Raw genomic sequence first — 23801 nt, 5'->3', positions numbered from 1 at the left:
TATCCTGAAATTCTACTTAAAAGTAGATCTTCACTGTATCTGAGCACCACAAACCAAAAACACTATTTAATTCATTTTTTAATATCCAGTGCGAACTCCCCCATCCACCCATTCGTGTCTCCATGCTTTATTTTGTTGAGAAATCACTTTGAAAAACGCCCCTCTAGCATTTCTGGCTGTGGCCATCTTGAGTAAGGGCAAATGATTTATGGAGCATTTACTACCTGGAATACATCTGCCCTTAGCTCAGGCATGCAGGCAGGAGTGTGTGCTTAGCTAACAAAACCCCTCCTCCTCTCGTCCCATTCTGAAGACTCCTGGGATGGATGACAGCACTTGCCTAGGCAAGAAACCAGGAAGTAACTGAAGCCTACGGTTGAGGGAAGCTCTGGCACCAACTCTGCCCAGCACTCCTCTGTCTCTGCCAGCCCAGCCACATCCCTTGCACCTCTGCCTGTCCTTTTCCCAATCTGCCACCTCCAGTGGTACAACCTCAGTTGAGAAACTCTTATGTACTGTATTAGCCACAAAATGTTTTCCAGGTCCAGAGCTGTGCACAATCTCTGGATGTGACCCAATCTCTGAAGATTCACTCCATGAGTATGCCTATGGATGGGGAGAAAATAGCCTGCAGTGTGACCAGAGGTACTAAGATGTGTACTATGTCAGCCGCAGAACACTAAACATTTTCAGAGAAGTGTTGAAGCCTCTTAGTCTCCCTTTGTAAATAAGCCTCTGGTAGCAGCCAGATACCCTGGTAGGTCACTTTTGAACACTACACACGGCACTATGATGGTCTCCAGACCAGGGCTGTCTTATTGCATGGGCACCCCTGGGTATTGCCCAAAGGTCCCAGGTGCATGGGAGGCTCCTGAAGTCCCCCCCCACCCCCAGCAGGTGGAATTGAACACTGGACAGAGCAGGTGATCAGTGCGATGGGTGGGAGAGATAACTGGAACTGATCTTCTGTGTCTCACACTGCAGCCGGTACCAATCACTCACTGTGTTCATTTATAACTGAACCATAGTAAAAGTTGTTAATGAACAATGAACAGGGGCCTCTGTCTCCTGTTCACCTGCAGTGCAGCTGAGACTCAGAGAATGGGACTGGGGAATGTGTTTCCTCAGTCCCTTTCCCTGTGTCAAAGTGAGACTTTGGGGGTCTGTTTAGACCCCTAATATTTCACCAAAGCCACCCAACAGCATTGTGAAAAACAAATAAAAAAATTATTTAAAAAAATGTAAATAAAAAATTGTAAGAATAAAATTAGACTGAAAAGCCACACCCAATATGTAGCATAATTTATCCACACCCACTCTTTGCTGTTAGGGGTGCAACGGATCAAAAAAATCACGGATCGGATCGTTCCTCGGATCAGAGTCACGGATCGGATCATTTTTCGGATCAGCAAAAAAAAAAAAGACAAATCTTGTTACGCCCACCAGAGTTTTAGATTTCACAGTTATTTTCAACACAAATTGGAGCTTATATGCTTAACCGCTTCCCGACCGGCACACGCCGATGTACGTCGGCAGAGTGGCACGGCTGGGCAAATGGGCGTACCTGTACAACCATTTGAATTTCCCGCCGTGCCATTGAGTGCGCGCCGCCGGCGGGAGCTCCGTGAGTCGGGTCGCGGGTCCCGCGGACTCAATCGCCGCGGGGATACCCGCGATCGCCTCACGAAGCGGATGAACGGGGAGATGCCGTTGTAAACAGCATCTCCCTGTTCTGCCTAGTGACAAGTGTCACTCGATCTCTGCTCCCTGTCATCGGAGCAGAGATCAGTGACGTCACCCACACAGCCCATCCCCCTACAGTTAGTAATCACTCCCTAGGACACACTTAACCCCTCCCCGCCCCCTAGTGGTTAACCCCTTCACTGCTAGTGTCATTTACACAGTAATCCGTGCATTTTTAATTGCACTGATCACTGTATAAATGACAATGGTCCCAAAAATGTGTCAAAAATGTCCGACATGTCCGCCATAACGTCGCAGTCACAATAAAAATCGCTGATCGCCGCCATTACTAGTAAAAAAAATTATTAATAAAAATGCCATAAAACTATCCCCTATTTAGTAAACACTAACGTTTGCGCAAACCAATTAATAAATGCTTATTGCGATTTTTTTTTTTTTACCAAAAATATGTAAAAGAATACGATCGGCCTAAACTGAAGAAAAAAAATGTTTTTTTTTATATATTTTTGGGGATATTTATTATAGCAAAATGTAAAAAAATAATGCGTTTTTTTCAAAATTGTCGCTCTTATTTTGTTTATAGCGCAAAAAATAAAAATTGCAGAGGCGATCAAATACCACCAAAAGAAAGCTCTATTTGTGGGGAAAAAAAAGGACGTCAATTTTGTTTGGGAGCCACGTCGCACGACCGCGCAATTGTCAGTTAAAGCAACGCAGTGCCGAATCGCAAAAAACGCTCTGGTCAGGAAGGGGGTAAATCCTTCTGGGGCTGAAGTGGTTAAATACAGTATTTGTAAATCCGACGGACAGTTTAGATATTACAATTTAAAAGCAGCAGCAAACCTACTGACCTTACATGGTTGCTAATGTGACAGAACACCTCTGATTTTCACATTTAACTAAATGTGTTAAATATACTGATGTGCACCTCCTGGGTGCACATAAGTATATGAATTCTACATGATTGTATATAGCTGACCCTCCTGGGTGCACATCAGTATATGAATTCTACATGATTGTATATAGATGACCCTCCTGGGTGCACATCAGTATATGAATTCTACATGATTGTATATGGATGATCCTCCTCGGTGCATTCTACATCCTTTCATGGAATTCTATCACTCTGGTATATTTTATATTGGTACATAACCCTGTTACATTCTATCTGGTTGACTCTGATCTTGTGCTACTTTCTATGATTTTAACCATTCTGCTTTATAATATTTGGTTCTGCACCCTTTGCTGCATTATATCAGGCTCTGTGTTGATTACAGTTCTACAGGTGTAGCAAGATGGTGGTGACGAAACGTCACTTCCTGACGACACCGGCGACGGGTGTACCAAGATGGTCGCCGCTCCGGAGCTAGGCCGAAGCCGCAGCCTTTCCTATGGCCGAGGCAGCGGAGCGTGCCGTGGATTGCGCGGTGTGCCGATCCGTACAGGTTGACCCGTTCGGATCATGGATCGGTGACGATCTGTTGCACCCCTATTTGCCGTAGTGCGCTGCAGGTCGCCATCTCCCTGGTCGGGGCCCCATTGCATTATATTGCCAGGGGCTCATGATGATTACAATGGCACTGCTCTAGACCCTTTTCTACTGGGTCAGCCAGAGAGTGATTTTTCTGGTCCAGAACATTACCCAGTCTCTGAAGACTCGCTTTTTAAGTATGCCCATGGATGGGGAGAAGACAGCCTGGAATGTGACCTTCAAGTACTAGGCTTTGTATTGTGGTGCTTTTTAGACGCTTGTGTTGTGTCCATTAGCTGCAGAGAATTTCCAGATCGAGAGCAGTGGCACAACTTTTGTTGTGACCTTGGCCTTGCACTCACTTTCATTATGAATCTTTGATGTGGTTAACACATTCCGAATGTAAACTTTGGGCAAAGGTTTCTCCTCTGCCCACTTTGAAGGTCCTTTGTGTGCTAAACTAGTGAACACAGGGCATTTCCCAGTTCTAGAGCCATGGTTCAGCTCTGAATAAGTGAACCCAGTATCTGAAGTGTCACCCTTATGCCCTGTACACACGATAGGATTTTCCGACAACAAATGTTGGATGTGAGCTTGTTGTCGGAAAGTCTGACTGTGTGTATGCTCCATAGAACATTTGTTGTCAGAATTTCCGCAAACAATGTTCTCAATTTTTCCGACAACAAGAATTGTTGGAAATTCCGATCGTGTGTACACAATTCCAACGCAAAAAAGTCCACACATGCTCGGAATCAAGCAGAAGAGCCTCACTGGCTATTGAACTTCATTTTTCTCGGCTCGTCGTACGCGTTGTACGTCACCGCGTTCTTGACGTTTGGGATTTCCGACATTTGCGTGACCGTGTGTATGCAAGATGAGTTTGAGCCAACATCCTTCGGAAAAAAATCCACGGTTTTGTTGTCGGAAAATTCTATCATGTTTACCTAGAGTAAATTTGACCATGTTTAACATATCCTGATATGCCACTTTTTTTAGTGAAAACTCAGCTTTTTGGTCTTTCTCAGTCTTTAGTGGACTGTATCCGGAGCTGAACCATGGCTCGTTGGAACCGCAACACTTTCCAAGGCTCGGGCCCCTCTCTCGGGGGTGGGGGGGGACCCAGAGCACTTTTCAGTTTTGGAGCCGTGGCACAGCCTTTTGGCATGATCCGGTCTATCACAACTCATTAAATGAGTATGCCCGGTCTGACTGCAGTAATAGCAGTTAAATCATAGTTTTGACTGTCGGACGCCAATTTAGATTTTCCTGCCCTGTTTTACTGATACCTAAGGAAGATGGAGTGTTGGCCGCGCGCACACTCCTTTTCCAGCATTTTGTCCCAAGAGTAAGGACCTTTCCACTGCTACTACTGCTTTTAATTGTATCATGAATCCTCCAGTCTCAGGTATTGTTCCACTGCCCTCCTATGGTGACCTCTTCACCTCCCAGCCGCTTTTGACCCCCAACAGTATTAACTGTCTAGGTTTCTGATTATGTAGAATTTACCTCACTTTGGGGTTGAGTTTCTAAAAGTAGAGAGTGCAAAATCTGGTTCAGCTCTGCATAGAAACCAGTCGGCTTCCAGGTTTTATTGTCAAAGCTTAATTGAACAATCTGACGTTAGAAGATGATTGGCTACTAAGCAGAGCTGAACCAGATTTTGCACTCTCCAGTTTTAGTAAATCAACCCTTGAGGGTCTAGTTTATTACTAATAAGCGGAGCAACATGTCTTCTAAAATCTATTCAGAGGAAAATCTTACTGCAACTGGTGACCTTGTTCCATACTCCCCCCTACTATAGCTGGGAATGATTCCCCAGTATGCATAGAGCAGGGGTCTCCAAACCAAAGGGGCCAATTTACTGGTCTTCAGAATTTAGGGGAGGCTGGACTCTGGCCAGTGGGAGTAGAAAATGTCCTGGTGTCAGTGGGAGTAAACAATTCCACATCTTTACTGGGAGGAATAGTGCCATATCATTGGTGTCAGTGGAACGAATAGTGCCCCATTGGTATCAGTGACAAGAATTATGTCCCTTTTGGTGGTTTCAGTGTTAGGAATAGTGCTCCATCGTTGGTGTCAGTGGAAGGAATAGTGCCCTATTGTTGGTGTCAGTGACAAGAATTATGTCCCTTTTGGTGGTTTCAGTGGTAGGAATAGTCTTCCATTGTTGGTGTCAGTGAAAGGAATAGTGCCTTTTTGGTGTCGGTGGCAAGAATTATGCCCCCATTGTTGGTGTCAGTAGGAGGAATAGTGCCCCAAGGGCTTGATAAAATCAAGCAAAGGGCCGCATCTGGCCCCCGGCCACAGTTTGGAGACCACCGCCTTAGTAGTTACCAACACACATGATCTGAATCCTGGGACTCCTATTTCTATAGAGTCATTCTCAGTAGAAGCTTCTATAGCTCTGAGAGCTAAGGCCTGTACTGTGTCTTCTAGGCCTCTTTTATCCACTTATGAACTTATCAGTCTGTGCACAATTATTGGAACAATCTGCTATCTCTACTTGTGTTGTCATGCCTTACACAGCAAAGTCTGTTTCTGACAATGCTAGGTTGTTATCTCTCAGAATGCCTGAGGTGCCTATCACTATCTCTGATTCAGAGTCAGAGCTTTTACAACCTGTCCCTAATGATGTTTCTGAGCAGGTTCCATATAACTCAGATGTCCAAGCTGTTGTTTTTAGTCTGGTGGATGCCGTATGTTGTACTATGCATCTTTCCTAGGGGATTAACCTATTGTACTAGAAATAGGGTCTTTCAGAGCTTGTACTTTTGCAAATACTCTTTCCCATACATTCAGTATTTGAAACTTTTCTTCTATGAATACTGCAAACGTCCTATGCAATCATAGCTTACTCCTGACAATGTGATGAAGCTTTTTCCCTTTGATAGAGAAGTTATTAGTAAATGGTCCTGGCCTTTCTGTGGACCCTCCAGTTCTCCACTTTACCAGGCATACCACTATACTTGTTGATGGCGTCTGCCTTTCAGGTACAGCTTTGATTTTTGAAACTATGTAAAAATGGATCATATCCTTTAAAAGAGACCACTCCAACACATGGAAAAATCTTTGTGTTCTGGATCTGATAGATCAAATATTTGCGGCAATACATTTCAATTGGGTTGGCTTTTTAAAGGCATCTAAGTTTGTTTCACACACGGCAGTAATGTTTGTTCACTTTGAACCTATCCCTTACATCCCAGGCATGAATCCAAAGATCACATTGTTAAATGACCTTTTTATATAAGACGTCGTTTTGGTCATGCACTTGGTGACATTCCCAATCCTCCTGGTTCTTGCACTGTGTGCCTGCTAAAATGCAAGATTTCTGTTGATGGGGCAGAAGAACCCCAGTCTTCAGATTTGTAGGTGGGGTGCAGCAGCAATAAGACGCATAGGGGTAGATTTACTAAAACTGGGGAGCGCAATATCCAGTGCAGCTCTGCATAGAAACCAATCAGCTTCCAGGTTTTATTGCCAAAGCTTAAATGAACAAGCTGAAGTTAGAAGCTGATTGGTTTCCATGTACAGTTGCACCAGATTTTGCACTCTCCGGTTTTAGTAAATCAACCCCACAGTCCCACTGAAAGATCTTGCAATTGAAAGAATGCAAAGACAGTTCACAAATAACCCTGTGGGAAGGCAGCCCAGCTGGGAACACTCACAGGTCCAACAGCGTGTAGAGCAGAATTCAGCTGAGCAGACAACATCTGTAGTGAGGAGTAGAATGCGGCCTGGCCGCCTTGCGCCCAAGCAGGCAGATGTCCCGAGAAGCAACAAACCCTATGCTTTCCCTTCTCGTCAGCAACCTTTTCCTGCCACTAGTTCTGTCCCCATCAGATGGGGTACTTGCCCCTACTCGCAAATGCGAGCCAAACCCGATTCATGAAATTTAAGCTGGGCACATATATCTGTCTTCTTATCTCTCTCCAAAGCCCTAAGTCCTGTGGCTTTCTCTTGCTGCTCTTCTGTTATCAGCATGATAACTTATGACAAGTTCTCTGACAACTGTGATAAAACCAGGCTGAATTTTGTGTCAGGGTGGATGCTATAGATTGGCAGAGAGCTGGTCTATTCACAGCACAGCTCTGCAAGTTTCTGCCTATGTATGTGTGGGGGGGGTGTTTCCTCCAAACATATATGTGGCAAGAATCCACACCCACAGATGAATGAGGAAGGGAAAATTATAACAGGACAGGCACATTCTAAACAGTATATAAAGCTGAAGACCGCAGATGCACATGTAAAACTTATGTAGGGAGATTTGTTTCATTTCTGTGTATCATCTGAGGATGTTCATTTCACTGGGTCAATGTAAGGGTTTATATCCACTTTAAAGCGGCGTTCCACCCGAAAGTGGAACTTCCGTTTTAAGCATTCCTTGCCCCCTGACATGCCACATTTGGCATGTCATTTTTGTGGGGGGGGGTACCCTTTTTTTCGTGGGACTTCCTGTCCCACTTCCTGCTTCCTATCTTCGGCTGCCTAGGCAACTCCTCCTCTCGCCCTAGGCGGCTCCTCCCTGCCAGTAATCTTCTGGGACACAACTCAGGTCCCAGAAAATTGGCTGGCCAATAGGAGAGCGCAGTGCACGCCCGGCCGTGAAGCCGTAAGCTGTCAGGGCTGGGTGCCCACAGTTACCATGACGGTGCCGAGAAGAGGAGGGGGAGAGGAGCTAGCCTCCGGGCAGCCACATCTCTGGACCATGGGGCAGGTAAGTGTCGGTTTATTAAAAGTCAGCAGCTCTGCTTTTTGTAGCTGCTGACTTTTAATAAACTAAAAAACGGGTGGAACTCTGCTTTAAGAAGACTCTGCCTGACCCAAGATGGCTGCAGGGGTCACATGGGGCAGCCGCATCCATTGGGATAGCTTCCCCAGAGACCCAGGAAATTTATAGAGGAGCCATGTTCCTTTTGACTTCCTCTCCAACTACAGTGCCGCGACGGATGAGCACCACCTGCAGTGGAAAAAGTAGACTGCACTTGCCAACAGCCATAATATTTCATAGGAGATCCAGGTCTGTCTCTCATGTGAACAACAGATCTCAAAGCCATACTCCTTCTGTTTAAAAGTATCACCCCGCTTTTAGCGGGTTAGAGTTTTCTCATTCTGATGGATCTCTTGAAAATGTCTTCCTTTCAGTTTGAATGCTCAGGTATTAAGAGGAATTGGCGGAAGGGGAGTGGGGAAGATTAGGTCCTTGCCCCGCGGTGTCATTGCCTAAATCTTTGTTCTATACATAGTAAGTAAGGTTTGAGAATACCTCACCAGATGTGATTGATGTGAGGATAGAGATGTAGTCCACCATATTGGTGTTTTCATCAAGTAGAGCCATCTCCACTGAAAAGCTTCCTCAGTTCCCTTGACTGTAGAAGTAAGGTCCTCCATACCTTTAATTTAATTGATTCTCAAGAACCATTGTGGCAAAGTAGAGGGTGTTTTTTTTTTTTTTTTTTTTTTTTTAGGCCAAAGTGCAAGGATGCAGGCTCTAGTAGCATTCATAAAGTGAGTTAGGAGCAAACAATTGTATGTTTTCCATGGAATGGCATTGTGGTATGTAAAATGCAGGGTCATAGGAAATTTGGAAATCTGTAAATGTCTATGTAATTTAGCTCCAACCCTTTCCAAAAGACTGATAGTTTGTGGCAAGATAAAAAAAAAAATTAGAAATGGTGCCTTCTCCTCCTCCACATTACCAACAAGATGGTGAATGGTCCAGAAAGGAGTGAAGCACATGAAGGATAATATACCAGCGCGTCATAAATTTGTACTCTCGTTCCTGGTAGTTGTTACTGATCGAGTATTTAGGTGTAAATTACATTATTATATCTGCTTGCCCCTGTGAGAAAGCTCGCTGTAAAATCGCTTTCCCACATCTATAAAAAAGGAAGATGTTGAGTGAAGTATTGAGTGCTGCATTTGGAGTAGAATGCGTCTCTGATCAGGTTCTGTTTAATTTGCATTGTTTTAAAAAATGTTTGATGTAAGTGAAGCCGAAGGTGACAAAGAAGCTAAGAAGTGATGACGTAGAATTCTCCAGAATCCCTAAGCTAGTGTATGAAGGGCCCTTTGTTTTGTCTAAGTGGGCCATACAAGAGCGTAACCAAAATGTGAGATCTTACTTCAGCCAGCTTGCACTAGAACTTTCAAACCAAAATCTGACAACCTTGGTTGAAATACTATGCCATCATTTTCAAAGAAAAAGCCTACCTGTAAAACCGTGGTCTCCAAACTGTGGCCTGCGGGCCAGATGCGGCCCTTTTTCTTGCCTTTATCCGGCCCTAAGGGCACCATTCCACTGATACAAGGCACTATTCCTCCTACCGACACCAACAATGAGGCACCATTGCTTCCGCTGATGCCAACAATGGGTCACTACTCCTTCCACTGACACAATGAGGCACCATTACTTCCACTAACACCAATGATGGGGCACTATTCCTCCCACCAATACCAATATTGAAGCACTATTACTCCTCCTACTGACCACAGGCACTATGTAAATTTCTTACTCCCCACTGACAACCAAGCACAGTCTGGCCCCCCTAAAGTCTGATTGATCGTTATATGGCCCTTTGTTTAGAAAGTTTGAAGACCACTGCTGTAAAAGATGGGTGTACATACCTTTTGCTGCTAAATGCAAAGGACCCCCAAAGTCCGCTAGGAACAGATACTTTCTGGAGTGTAGTTTTTCTTGGTACCACACAGCACTCACTGGTTCCTTCTACTGGCCTCTATGTCCCTTCCATCACCTGTAAAAACATGGAGGGCAGCGGAAGGAACCACCAAGAGCTGTGGGGAACCACAGCTCTTGGTGGGACAGAACATTTCCATGAGAATAAGCCAACTCTGTTATCACAGGAACTGGCGTACCGTACCATTGGAAGATTTCCTCTCGATCCCTATTTGGTGCGAACTGTATCATTTTTGGAACTCCTATCCCTTTTTGTCCTATGGACAGTGGTCACCAGGACTAGTGAAGCGGGTTACTATCCCCAGCTGGTACACAGAAAGCAAATGTTGGAGCTGACGCCTGCAGTATTTATTCTGCCACAAGATGTCTTTTGTCTTCCAGGTTGAATGATGACCAGTACATTTAGCCCATTTTCTATAAGCCCAAGCTGTCAAGTTCCACTTTATGCCCTCCCCTCCCTCTTCTGTTTTTGGCACTTTTTTGGGGGAGGGGAGCGGGTACCTGGTTTTGACAGGTACCTGCTCCCACTTCCGATCAGACAGCTGCAGCGGAAGTCCGCCCCCCCCCCCCCACCCCCCCCCCCCCGGCAACTTTCTGGGGCATGTGTCACAGGTCTCAGAAGGCTGCAGGACCATTCATAAAATGCAGGTCGCATATGTGCAGTAGGCAGCCGGCTGTGAAGCTGCATGGAATCACAGCTGGCTGCCCACAGTTAACATGCCGGCATTAGGAACCTGAAGACTGGAGATAAAGTGGTCCAAGTGAGGATGGCGCTGGACCCCTGGACAGGTGCCCTTTTATTAAAAGTCAGCAGCTACAATTTACTTAACTTTTAATTTCTTTTAATACAGGGCGAAGATCCTCTTTAAGGCCCAGTTCACATATATGCAATGCGGGATTCCAGTGCGGGTTCCCGCATCGCATGTCCCCTGCGGGCCGTTCACACTGACATCTGCTAACCGCTGCGGGTGTCAATGCAAAGTTAATGACACCCCCAGATCGATTTGCAATGTGAATTGTCAAATGGTGCAGGAATCGGATCGCATAGGTGTGAACACCCAATGCGATCCGATTCCAGTGCGGACCAAAAAAGGGCCCTGCACCATTTTGATGCAAATGCGACGTGATTTCAGCCATACATACTGTATGGCTGAAGTCGCATCGCACAGACATCGCATGTGATCTGCACAGCAATGTGGTGTGAATCATATGTGATGTCTGTCATCGCACAAGTGTGAACCCAGCCTAATGAATACAGAACTTCATTATTATGTGTCTTTATATCTGCCTAGAGGTCAGTTATAAATGCACTTATCTCCAAAACTAGCACACATACCGGGATTCATCTTTTCATACCCCTAATTTCCTGCACAGCAGCACTCAGACTGGGAGAGAGAAAGTAGGCAGTCTCAGTTCTACTACTTTACACAGTGCTATCAGTCTAACATTATGAACATGCTTACATGAGTGTAGAGCAGAAGGATGACCTCACCAATGTGCTTCTCCTCCTTCATCACCCAATCACAATCTGAGATGGTTTCTCTCAGGCTGTATTCTCCTGCATGGGAATAATTTTGAATATACTAAAATATCTTAAAAACATTGTAACATGTCACCTGTTTATTTGCCACCTAAGACAACAACTCAAGACTTTGCACAGGACGCGTAGTGGCTGCAGATACTGTGTGCTGAATTAGCGAATGGCTGACAATTAGGATGACACAGCTGCCATGACACGTTTATTTATAAAAGGTGTAACATTTCACTTTCACCTTCTCAGCGAGTTTTCAGAAAAAGTGATAACAAGCAACATTTAAAATTGTCTCCTTTGTACAGCTAAGTATAGCACCGGATTGTGTTTGAGGAAAAAACTTCCATGAGTTCCCTGTGTATTGTAAACCATCACCTTGTAAAACGAGAAGGAAAGAAAAAAAAAAAAAAAATTATATATATATATATATATATATATATAATTTCTCCAAGATTTCTGATAACCACTTGACCTCCAGAAGATTTACCCTCCTTCATGACCAGGCCATTTTTTGCGATACGTTACTGTGTTACTCTAATGCCCCGTACACACGGTCGGACTTTGTTCGGACATTCCGACAGCAAAATCCTAGGATTTTTTCCGACGGATGTTGGCTCAAACTTGTCTTGCATACACACGGTCACACAAAGTTGTCGGAAAATCCGATCGTTCTGAACGCGGTGACGTAAAACACGTACGTCGGGACTATAAACGGGGCAGTGGCCAATAGCTTTCATCTCTTTATTTATTCTGAGCATGCGTGGCACTTTGTCCGTCGGATTTGTGTACACACGACACAACGGATTTTGTTGTCGGAAAATTTTATATCCTGCTCTCAAACTTTGTGTGTCGGAAAATCCGATGGAAAATGTCCGATGGAGCCCACACACGGTCGGAATTTCCGACAACACGCTCCGATCGGACATTTTCCATCGGAAAATCCGACCATGTGTACGGGGCATAACTGACAATTGCATGGTCGTGCGATGCTGGACCTAAAAATATGTACGTCCTTTTTTCCCCACAAATAGAGCTTTCTTTTGGTGGTATTTGATCACCTCTGCAGTTTTTATTTTTTGTGCTATAAACAAAAAAAGACCGACAATTTAAAAAAAAAAAAAAAAAAAAATTTATATAATTTTTTTTTTTTTTTTTTTTTTTACTTTTTGCTATAAAACATGTCCAGTAAAAAAAATTGAGAAAAATCAAATTTCTTCATCGATTTAGGCCAATATTTATTCTGCTACATATTTTTGGTAAAAAATCCCAATCAGCGTATATTGATTGGTTTGCAGAAAAGTTTTATAGCATCTAGAAACTATGGGATATTTAAAAAAAATGTTTTTTTAACTGCTAATGGCAGGACTGCGATATTTGCAGCAAACAGTCAGGACACTAACTGACAGTTTTTGGGGACCAGTGACATTAATACAGTGATCAGTGCTAAAAATATGCACTGTCACTGTACTAATGACAATGGCTGGGAAGGGATTAACATCAGGGACAATCAAACGGTGTGCCTGACCAGTGCTTTACTACTGTGTGGGAAGTGCTTGTACTAGGGGGAAGGCATGGATCGGTGCCCCTGCTTAGCAGAGACACCAGATCCATGTCTTCTGTACTGACAGACGATCTTCCTTGTTTACATAGGCAGACCGCCATTCTGCCTGTGTACCAAAGCATTGGCGGGTGCCGGCGGAGATCGAGTCCGCCATACCCGCTGATCAACTCCAGCTGTGTTTAATCCCGGAGCGCGTCCCCAGACCCGGAAGTGCAGGATCATGTACTACGCTTGTATACAGTATATCGTCGGCAAGCGGTTAAAATATGTGTTGACCTCCCCAAACTAGACCTGAATGCTTTATAAAACTTCCCTTTACACACTGCTCTTCAGTTTGAAGTTTGCAAGATAAAGCCTATGAGAACAAGACCCATTTCTCATTCACTTCTAATGGAATGCAGACACTGCAGCTTTTCTCTACAGAACATTAGATTGCACCAGGTGATTATAATGAAGCCAAATCTCCCATTCAGAAATCAATTTTAAGAAAGGAGATGGAGAATTAAAGCGGAGTTCCACCCAAAAATGGAACTTCTGCTTTAAGTGATGGTGACCCCCTGACATGCCACACTTTTTATGGGCACCCAGCTCCCACTTCCTGCCTGGGCTCCGCAGCGCCAGAAGGAAGTTCACCAATGGCTCCCACTGCTGCCAAAAGCCAATCAGAAGTGCGAGTCCCTGCAGAGCCAAGGTTCTCATGGACATCGCTGGATCAATTTGGGGGGCTGCTGCACAAACAAGGTTTTTTAACCTTCGTGTATAGATGCATGAAGGTAAAAAAAACATTGTGCCTTTACAACCACTTTAAATTACAGTGAGGGCTAAAAGTATTTGACCCCCTGCTGATTTTGTTCGTTTGCCCACTGACAAAGAAATGATCAGTCTATAATTTTAATGGTAGGTTTATTTTAACAGTGAGAGACAGAATAACAACAAAAAATGCATTTCAAAAAAGTTATAAATTGATTTGCATTTTAATGAGTGAAATAGGGGATCAAATAGTTATCAATCAGCAAGATTTCTGGCTCCCAGGTGTCTCTTAAAGGGAGTGCTCCTAATCTCAGCTTGTTACCTGTATAAAAGACACCTGTCCACAGAAGCAATCAATCAGATTCCGATCTCTCCACCATGGCCAAGACCAAAGAGCCGTCCAAGGATGTCAGGGACAAGATTGTAGACTTGCACAAGGCTGGAATGGTCTACAAGACCATCGCCAAGCAGCTTGGCGAGAGGGTGACAATAGTTGGTGTGATTATTCTCGGTCTGGGGCTCCATGCAGGATCTCAACTTGTGGAGTTTCAATGATCATGAGAACAGTGAGGAATCAGCCCGTCTGAAGTTTGCTAATGAAATTCTTAATGATTCAGAGGAGAACTGGGTGAAAGTGTTGTGGTCAAATGAGACCAAAATCGAGGTTTTGGCATCAACTCAACTCGCTGTGTTTGGAGAAGGAGGAATGCTGCCTATGACCACATGAAGGTGGACCACATGACCACATGAAGGTGGAAACATTATGGTTTGGGGGGGGGGGGGGGGGGTTCTGCTAAGAGGACAGGACAACTTCACTGCATCAAAGGGACGATGGGTAAGAACCTCTTTACCCATCCCCACTGTCAAACATGAAGGTAGAAACATTATGCTTTGGGGGGGGTTCTGCTAAGAGGACAGGACAACTCCACTGCATCAAAGGGACGATGGACGGGGCCATGCACCGTCAAATCTTGCCCTTCCCAGGGCTAGGGCATTGAAAATGGGTCATGGATGGGTCTTCCAGCATAACAATGACCCAAAACACACAGCCAAGGCAACAAACTAGTGGCTCAAGAAGAAGCACATTAGGGTTTTGGAGTGGCCTAGCCAGTCTCCAGACCTTAATCCCATACAAAATATGTGGAGGGAGCTGAAGGTACCATACATCAGCCGTGAAACCTTAAAGCAGTGGTCATCAACCCTGTCCTCAGGGCCCACTAACAGGCCAGGTTTGCAAGATAACTGAAATATATCACAGGTGATATCATTTGCTGCTCAGTGATTGCAGTATTCTAGTCTGCATCTCCCCAAGGTAATACATAAAACCTGGCCTGTTAGTGGGTCCTGAGGACAGGGTTGATGACCACTGCCTTAAAGTGATTGTAAAGGCTAATTTTTTTAAAATAAACATGTCATACTTACCTCCACTGTGCAGCTCGTTTTTTGCACAGAGTGGCCCCGATCGTCCATTTCTGGCCCCCCCCGGCGGCTCTCACGGCTCCTCCCCGCATTAGATAACCCCCTAGGAGAAGCACTCTCCTAGGGGGTTACCTTGCAAACGCGCTCCCGAGTCCAGCATTTGCGTCCATAGACACGAATGTCGGACTTGGCTCCGCCCCCCGACGCCTGTGTCATTGGATTTGATTGACAGCAGCGGGAGCCAATGGCTGCTATCAATCTATCCAATCAAGACCCGGGACCCTGTGGAGAGAGGGACAGCGCGTCCTCACCGAGGGAAATACAGACTCAGGTAAGTAAAACTGGGGGGCCGGTCACTGCCAGGTGTTTTTTCACCTTAATGCATAGGTTTACAACCCCTTTAATGACTTGGAGAGGATCTGCAAAGAGGAGTGGGACAAAATCCCTCCTGAGATGTGTGAGAACCTGGTGGCCAACTACAAGGAACGTCTGACCTCTGTGATTGCCAACAAGGGTTTTGCCACCAAGTACTAAGTCATGTTTTGCGAAGGGGCAAAATACGGTACTTATTTCACTCATTAAAATGCAAATCTATTTATAACTTTTTTTGAAATGCGTTTTTCTGGATATTTTTGTTCTTATTCTGTTTCTCACTGCTAAAAAATATACGTAACGTCTTTATATTTGGATTGTAACGTTTTTAAAGTGATACATAGTGCTAAATGGTTTACCAAATAAACGTAGAAACTAATCATTAAACAAAAAACAGGTTTAACTCGGTCATTTTGTAGGTCTTTGAAAGAACGTCTTTCATAGTTTTTGGATCAGTTCCCCTGATCAAACCCTTTCATTGTTAGCACAGCTATTTACGTGTTCTAGGCAATGATGCATGAAGAGAACGAACAGAGTAAAATAGAACATTTTGCATGTCAGCCGGCCACCTGAAAAGATGCAATTATTACCGATCGCAAAACTAATGTTGCTTTAACAGTCGGTGAGAGCGAAGCAGCAGATTGCATCTTGCAGACAAAGGTATCTCACCAGCCTGAGCTTGGAAAAAGACCCCTTTCAGCTGCTTGGATTTAATTTCAGCGCAGCCCCGCCCCTCTGAGCTCTGGATTGGCTGCAACCCCTGGCAGTATTACCATACTCTCTGTTCTGTGTTTGTCAAGCTGCTACTTTGAAATAAGTTTGCAGGCATTGGAAGGGGGAGCAGCTCTGCTCTATGGGATCTCTTTACCTTTTCTTCATAGGATTTGGATTTTTCTTCACATCAAGGAGGAACAAAGGCGTTGACCCTAAATCTTCAATATTTAGTTTCTTGTGGAAATTGCATGCTTGATTTTTGCAGCTGACTGGAGTCTGGCAGTGTTTTTCGCTGGAGTAGCTGGATCTTTAAACGTCTATGGACCATGGAATGTTTTGAACGTCTCTTAGACTTCTGCAAAACATTTAAAAGATCAATGCCTTCAGTGCAATGCATTACAGCCTAAGAAGCTTTAATTGAACCTCAGGGTTTCCATTAGTAGTTTCCAGTTTGGAGTTCTTACCGGTAGCTATGGCTGGAGTTTACAGCTCTACCCTGAAGACCCTGGAAGACCTGACACTGGACTCTGGCTATGGAGCAGAGGACTCTTGCAGGTCCCTCAGCCTCTCGTCCTCCAAGTCCAACTCGCAGCCGCTGGCATCTTCCCAGCACCGTGGTACCTGGTGGTACTACTCTGGGTCCATGAATAGCAGGAATAGCAGCTGGGACACCATGAACTCTGCTCTGACAGAGGACCCAGACCTGGTGGACCTTTTCTCCAGGTGCCATCGGCTCCCAGAGCTGGAAGAGTTCCCCTGGACAGATGAAGACATTGGCAAGCTGCTGAGGACTGGCAAAGGTGATGGTGGAGTCAGGTGGGACTTCTCCCAGGATGCTGTCAGGAGGATGTCCATCTTACTGAGGAGACCTCTGATCAGGATTTCTAGAGAAGCTCAGAGGCTGAGCGTCCTTCATACCAAGTGCACTCGCTATGAGATCCAGAGTGCCATGAAACTCATCCTGAGCTGGGCACTATCCCAGAGTTGCACCCTTGCCACGGTTCGGGCAATGTCTCTCTACAGCATGAGTGCTGGGGATGGCCTGAGGCAGGGCAAGTCTGCAAGATGTGGTCTGTCTTTGTCGGTGGGCAGGTTCTTCAGGTGGATGGTGGACACCAGGATCTCAGTGAGGATCCATGAGTATGCTGCCATCTGCTTGACGTCCTGCATGGAGAACCTGTTGGAAGAGATCAGGAACCGTGTAGTGGCCAGCCAAGGAACTGATGGAGCAGAGATCTCTCTGGATGGTCTGGAAATGGCAATCAACAATGACGCTGAACTGTGGGGGGTCCTACAACCCTATGAGCACTTAATTTGTGGGAAGAATGCCAATGGTAAGAGACCATCTACATTTTCTGTCCATGTTTAACGGTGATTGGTATGGTCCATGTGCCGCTTAGGGTTTTCAAGACTTGTCCTCGAAAACAATCTTTGACCGTGGTATTGTCTCTACATTTCCAAATCAAAAACATTCTATCATAAATTCCCTTTGTTCTGAATGATCGTATACCCCTGGTGTCAACCTGCGGCCCAAGGGCCCTTTTGGTATATGATGTTTGGCCCTCAGACCTCAGCATTCTGTAGTGGGAACATTGATTAGTGTAATAGCATTGATCTCTACTAGCCTCGTGTAACATATTCCCAGTTTCGTATTGTCTTCTGCAACATATCCCTAGCCAAAAATGTAGCATGTCCAAACTCTTCGACCCTCATTTCGTCTTAGGTCTGGAGTTTCCGACAATCCTCCCAAGCATTACATATATTGAACATTATGTGCAGCTCTTTGGTGATGTCTGAAACCAAATTTGAGGCACCCTTCAGTTCTTAAGTTACCAACCATTGACACATACTAACATTTTCCTGGCTTTTTAACTTTTAGCCTGTTTTTTAAATGATTATCCGGATAATGGTATCTGGATGCAGTTCAGTCACAACCAGCTTGTATACAGGTTCAGCAGGAGTGCCTGAAATTGTTTTTCGAGATGTTGCCAACTATGAAAATGCTGCTTTGTTTATATATTATGCAAAATAGTATTTTCATGCACTCATTAAACTTGTATTTCAATTAAGGCCACATTCACTTGAGTGTGTGAGGACCATGTTTGCCCACATGGTACGCACAGGTATTCTGTGCATGCGCATGCAGACAGTCCCATTCATGTCAATTGGGATGCAGTGGTGGCACGGACACAACCGCTGTGGCCAGTTTGGCATCCATGTGGGTGCAGGTATCCCTTGTGAGTTTGGGGACATGCACCCGCACAGATATCAAAATGGGAGCAGTGTCTGGGCAAGCTCTGTGTCCTAATTTACATGAATAGGACTGCTTGCATGTGGATGCACAGAACACCTGTGCGTCTCATGTAGGCAAACATGGCCCTTTGCACAGGCGTATGCTTCAGTACACTGGTGTGAATGAGATATAATGGAATGGTAATGATAATACACCAGTTTGCACTAAACTGTTATAGCCAATCAGATCTATGCTTACTATAATCATATTAGAGACCAGCCTGTATGGTTGCTACACTTTGCACACTGCTCTGCAACTGCAGAAAGAATCCCGTTAGCACTATACTTGAGTGCTTGTAGTAGTTGCATGGAGTAGCAAACCTTCTGTTTTCATGTCAGCCACTGACAGCATGCAGCTTGTGTCCCACACATGGCCAGTCAGTGTCACTAGCTGTGTCTGCTGCAGAGAGCTGTTTGAATATCAATGGGTTGTGAGTACATAGACTGTCATTCATATAGTAGTGTGGTTCTTGTACAGCATGTAGCATCCACAGTACGACCCCATTCACACTTCATGAAGCGGGAATGTTTTTTGGCGCGCTTCCGCAGGTTGCACATAGAGCAGCCAATTTGCTTTAATGTTGCTGCCTTCTGTGCGATAAACACGCCAAAGAAGCTCTTGCACCTTTTCAGGTGTGGAGCATAGTGCGTTTTTTTTTTTTTTTTTTTAGCACATTTTGTAGTGTGTTTGTTTCATGGCAAAATACGCAACAAAACGCAAGTCCGCTAGGCACTTTTGGGGTGTGTTGCAATTTTCTTGCAATTTTACCATGATCTGGAATTGTAGGCAGAATCTCGTGATTTCAGTTACATGAAGTGTGAATAGGGAACACCTGGGCGTTCTGAAAACCCAGGCAGTATTATGATATTATTTAGCGTTTTAAAAAATGTGGCAAGACGTGCTTGGGGTGCCACCGTTTCCGAAAGGCACTCCATACATGGTGCAATTTTAACGCATTTGTCACGTCACAAAATGCATGGAAATCGCATCAAAATGCGGAACATCACACACAATCAGTGCCAACAATGGTCTCCTGTTCTAAGTCATTGTGTCTCCGACCCTACCCACCTCTGAGCACTGCCCCTTGGTTCTGCCCCTACCCACCTCTGAGCACTGACACTACCCACCTCTGAGCACTGACCCTTGGTTCTGCCCCTATGCACCTCCGAGCACTGACCCTTGGTTCTGCCCTTACCACCTCTGAGCACTGACACTACCCACCTCTAAGCACTGATCCTTGGTTCTGCTCCTACCCACCCTGAACACTGACCCTTGGTTCTGCCCCTACCCACCTCTGAGCACTGACCCTACCCACCTCTGAGCACTGACACTTGGTTCTGTCCCTACCCACCTCTGAGCACTGACACTTGGTTCTGTCCCTACCCACCTCTGAGCACTGACACTTGGTTCTGTCCCTACCCACCTCTGAGCACTGACCCTTGGTTCTGTCCCTACCCACCTCTGAGCACTGACCCTTGGTTCTGCCCCTATGCACCTCTGAGCACTGACCCTTGGTTCTGACCCTACCCACCTCTGAGCTCTGACCCTTGGTTCTGCCCCTACCCACCTCTGAGCACTGACCCTTGGTTCTGCCCCTACCCACCTCTGAGCACTGACCCTTGGTTCTGCCCCTATCCACCTCTGAGCACTGACCCTTGGTTCTGACCCTACCCACCTCTGAGCACTGACACTACCCACCTCTGAGCACTGACCCTTGGTTCTGCCCCTACTCACCTCTGAGCACTGACCCTTGGTTCTGCCCCTATGCACCTCTGAGCACTGACCCTTGGTTCTGACCCTACCCACCTCTGAGCAGTGACCCTACCCACCTCTGAGCACTGACCCTTGGTTCTGCCCCTACCCACCTCTGAGCACTGACTCTTGGTTCTGCCCCTACCCACCTCTGAGCACTGACACTTGGTTCTGCTCCTACCCACCTCTGAGCACTGACCCTTGGTTCTGCCCCTACCCACCTCTGAGCACTGACACTTGGTTCTGCTCTTACCCACCTCTGAGCACTGACCCTTGGTTCTGCCCCTACCCACCTCTGAGCACTGACCTTACCCACCTCTGAGCACTGACCCTTGGTTCTGCCCCTATCCACCTCTGAGCACTGACCCTTGGTTCTGCCCCTATCCACCTCTGAGCACTGACCCTTGGTTCTGCCCCTACCCACCTCTGAGCACTGACACTACCCACCTCTGAGCACTGACCCTTGGTTCTGCCCCTACCCACCTCTGAGCACTGACCCTTGGTTCTGCCCCTATGCACCTCCGAGCACTGACCCTTGGTTCTGACCCTACCCACCTCTGAGCACTGACCCTTGGTTCTGCCCCTACCCACCTCTGAGCACTGACACTTGGTTCTGCCCCTACCCACCTCTGAGCACTGACACTTGGTTCTGTTCCTGCCCACCTCTGAGCACTGACCCTTGGTTCTGCCCCTATGCACCTCTGAGCACTGACCCTTGGTTCTGACCCTACCCACCTCTGAGCACTGACCCTACCCACCTCTGAGCACTGACACTTGGTTCTATCCCTACCCACCTCTGAGCACTGACACTTGGTTCTGTCCCTACCCACCTCTGAGCACTGACCCTTGGTTCTGCCCCTACCCACCTCTGAGCACTGACACTACCCACCTCTGAGCACTGACCCTTGGTTCTGCCCCTATGCACCTCTGAGCTCTGACCCTTGGTTCTGCCCCTACCCACCTCTGAGCACTGACCCTTGGTTCTGCCCCTATCCACCTCTGAGCACTGACCCTTGGTACTGACCCTTGGTTCTGACCCTACCCACCTCTGAGCACTGACACTACCCACCTCTGAGCACTGACCCTTGGTTCTGCCCCTACCCACCTCTGAGCTCTGACCCTTGGTTCTGCCCCTACCCACCTCTGAGCACTGACACTACCCACCTCTGAGCACTGACCCTTGGTTCTGCCCCTACCCACCTCTGAGCACTGACACTTGGTTCTGTTCCTACCCACCTCTGAGCACTGACACTTGGTTCTGTTCCTACCCACCTCTGAGCACTGACACTTGGTTCTGTTCCTGCCCACCTGACCCTTGGTTCTGCCCCTATGCACCTCTGAGCACTGACCCTTGGTTCTGCCCCTACCCACCTCTGAGCACTGACCCTACCCACCTCTGAGCACTGACCCTTGGTTCTGCCCCTATCCACCTCTGAGCACTGACCCTTGGTTCTGACCCTACCCACCTCTGAGCACTGACACTACCCAACTCTGAGCACTGACCCTTGGTTCTGCCCCTACCCACCTCTGAGCTCTGACCCTTGGTTCTGCCCCTATCCACCTCTGAGCACTGACACTACCCACCTCTGAGCATTGACCCTTGGTTCTGCCCCTACCCACCTCTGAGCACTGACACTACCCACCTCTGAGCACTGACCCTTGGTTCTGCCCCTACCCACCTCTGAGCACTGACCCTTGGTTCTGCCCCTATGCACCTCCAAGCACTGACCCTTGGTTCTGCCCCTACCCACCTCTGAGCACTGACCCTTGGTTCTGCCCCTACCCACCTCTGAGCACTGACACTTGGTTCTGCCCCTACCCACCTCTGAGCACTGACACTTGGTTCTGTTCCTACCCACCTCTGAGCACTGACCCTTGCTTCTGCCCCTACCCACCTCTGAGCTCTGACCCTTGGTTCTGCCCCTACCCACCTCTGAGCACTGACACTACCCACCTCTGAGCACTGACCCTTGGTTCTGCCCCTATGCACCTCTGAGCACTGACCCTTGGTTCTGCCCCTACCCACCTCTGAGCTCTGACCCTTGGTTCTGCCCCTACCCACCTCTGAGCACTGACCCTTGGTTCTGCCCCTACCCACCTCTGAGCACTGACCCTTGGTTCTGCCCCTATCCACCTCTGAGCACTGACCCTTGGTTCTGACCCTACCCACCTCTGAGCACTGACACTACCCACCTCTGAGCACTGACCCTTGGTTCTGCCCCTACTCACCTCTGAGCACTGACCCTTGGTTCTGCCCCTATGCACCTCTGAGCACTGACCCTTGGTTCTGACCCTACCCACCTCTGAGCAGTGACCCTACCCACCTCTGAGCACTGACCCTTGGTTCTGCCCCTACCCACCTCTGAGCACTGACTCTTGGTTCTGCCCCTACCCACCTCTGAGCACTGACACTTGGTTCTGCTCCTACCCACCTCTGAGCACTGACCCTTGGTTCTGCCCCTACCCACCTCTGAGCACTGACACTTGGTTCTGCTCTTACCCACCTCTGAGCACTGACCCTTGGTTCTGCCCCTACCCACCTCTGAGCACTGACCTTACCCACCTCTGAGCACTGACCCTTGGTTCTGCCCCTATCCACCTCTGAGCACTGACCCTTGGTTCTGCCCCTATCCACCTCTGAGCACTGACCCTTGGTTCTGCCCCTACCCACCTCTGAGCACTGACCCTTGGTTCTGCCCCTATCCACCTCTGAGCACTGACACTACCCACCTCTGAGCACTGACCCTTGGTTCTGCCCCTATGCACCTCTGAGCACTGACCCTTGGTTCTGCCCCTACCCACCTCTGAGCTCTGACCCTTGGTTCTGCCCCTACCCACCTCTGAGCACTGACACTGCCCACTGCTCACTGCTCATGGACTTAAGGATAGCCAGATATTGTCTAAATAAAAAATACATTTGTATTCTTAATTTAATCTTGGTGTGCTTTGTGTGTCTATTTCAGATCTGCGCAGTAATCCAGTGTGAACCTTTACCTTTGTGCAGGAAGTTACTGTAATAAAGACCGGTCACTGCTCCTCTGCCCTCTTGTGCAGGGGGACTGGTCTTGTCTCCACCCCCTCCTGTAGTTTTCTGCAGGCAGCCCATTGTGGGTGGAGTCTGCTGGGTTCCCTTTCCACTGCTCTATGTAGAGCACAGGGGTGATGTCACTGCTACATTTACAAGGCAATAACTGGGTTTATGCAAAGTGGATTTATATCCTTTTGTGGTTATTAGACATGTACATTTAAATGAAAAAAATGTGTGCCTGAGGTTCAATTTTTAAACCTAAAGGTTAGAGGAACCAATCTGGGGATTGCACTTAGGGTTTCCTTCTCACTGGAATCACCCTCTGAAGTGCACTGCATTCAGTTGGGATAGGAGTTCAGCCCCGTCTCCTGCCTATGCAGCTTAAAGAGGAGCTTTTGGGGGGAGTGTAACACGGTTCATCTGTGTGTTTTTACCACCCCCTATGTACAAGTTTTAAACAAGACCTTAGGGTCTTCAGACAAAAGAAGCTAGCAGGTTATTGGGTATCTATT

General features: G+C 46.8%; 1 protein-coding gene across 2 annotated transcripts in view; it reads left to right on the top strand.

Moving 5' to 3' along the window:
• The window catches only part of ABTB2 (ankyrin repeat and BTB domain containing 2), a 231092-nt gene that overhangs the window by 13178 nt on the left and 194113 nt on the right, over nt 1–23801 (top strand). The window contains exon 1 of one of the 2 annotated variants that reach the window (XM_073604209.1): nt 16261–17550. The exons of the other annotated variant lie outside the window; for it this stretch is intronic. Within the exon in view, the coding sequence (XP_073460310.1) occupies nt 16689–17550 (862 nt within the window). The 5' untranslated portion in view covers nt 16261–16688. Of the gene's footprint in view, nt 1–16260; nt 17551–23801 lie in introns of those variants that run through there. 2 annotated transcript variants of the gene reach the window in all.

Source organism: Aquarana catesbeiana, linkage group LG11 (assembly GCF_042186555.1).
Source record: "Aquarana catesbeiana isolate 2022-GZ linkage group LG11, ASM4218655v1, whole genome shotgun sequence".
NCBI lineage: Eukaryota > Metazoa > Chordata > Amphibia > Anura > Ranidae > Aquarana > Aquarana catesbeiana.
This window is presented reverse-complemented; position numbering and strand designations above follow the sequence as displayed.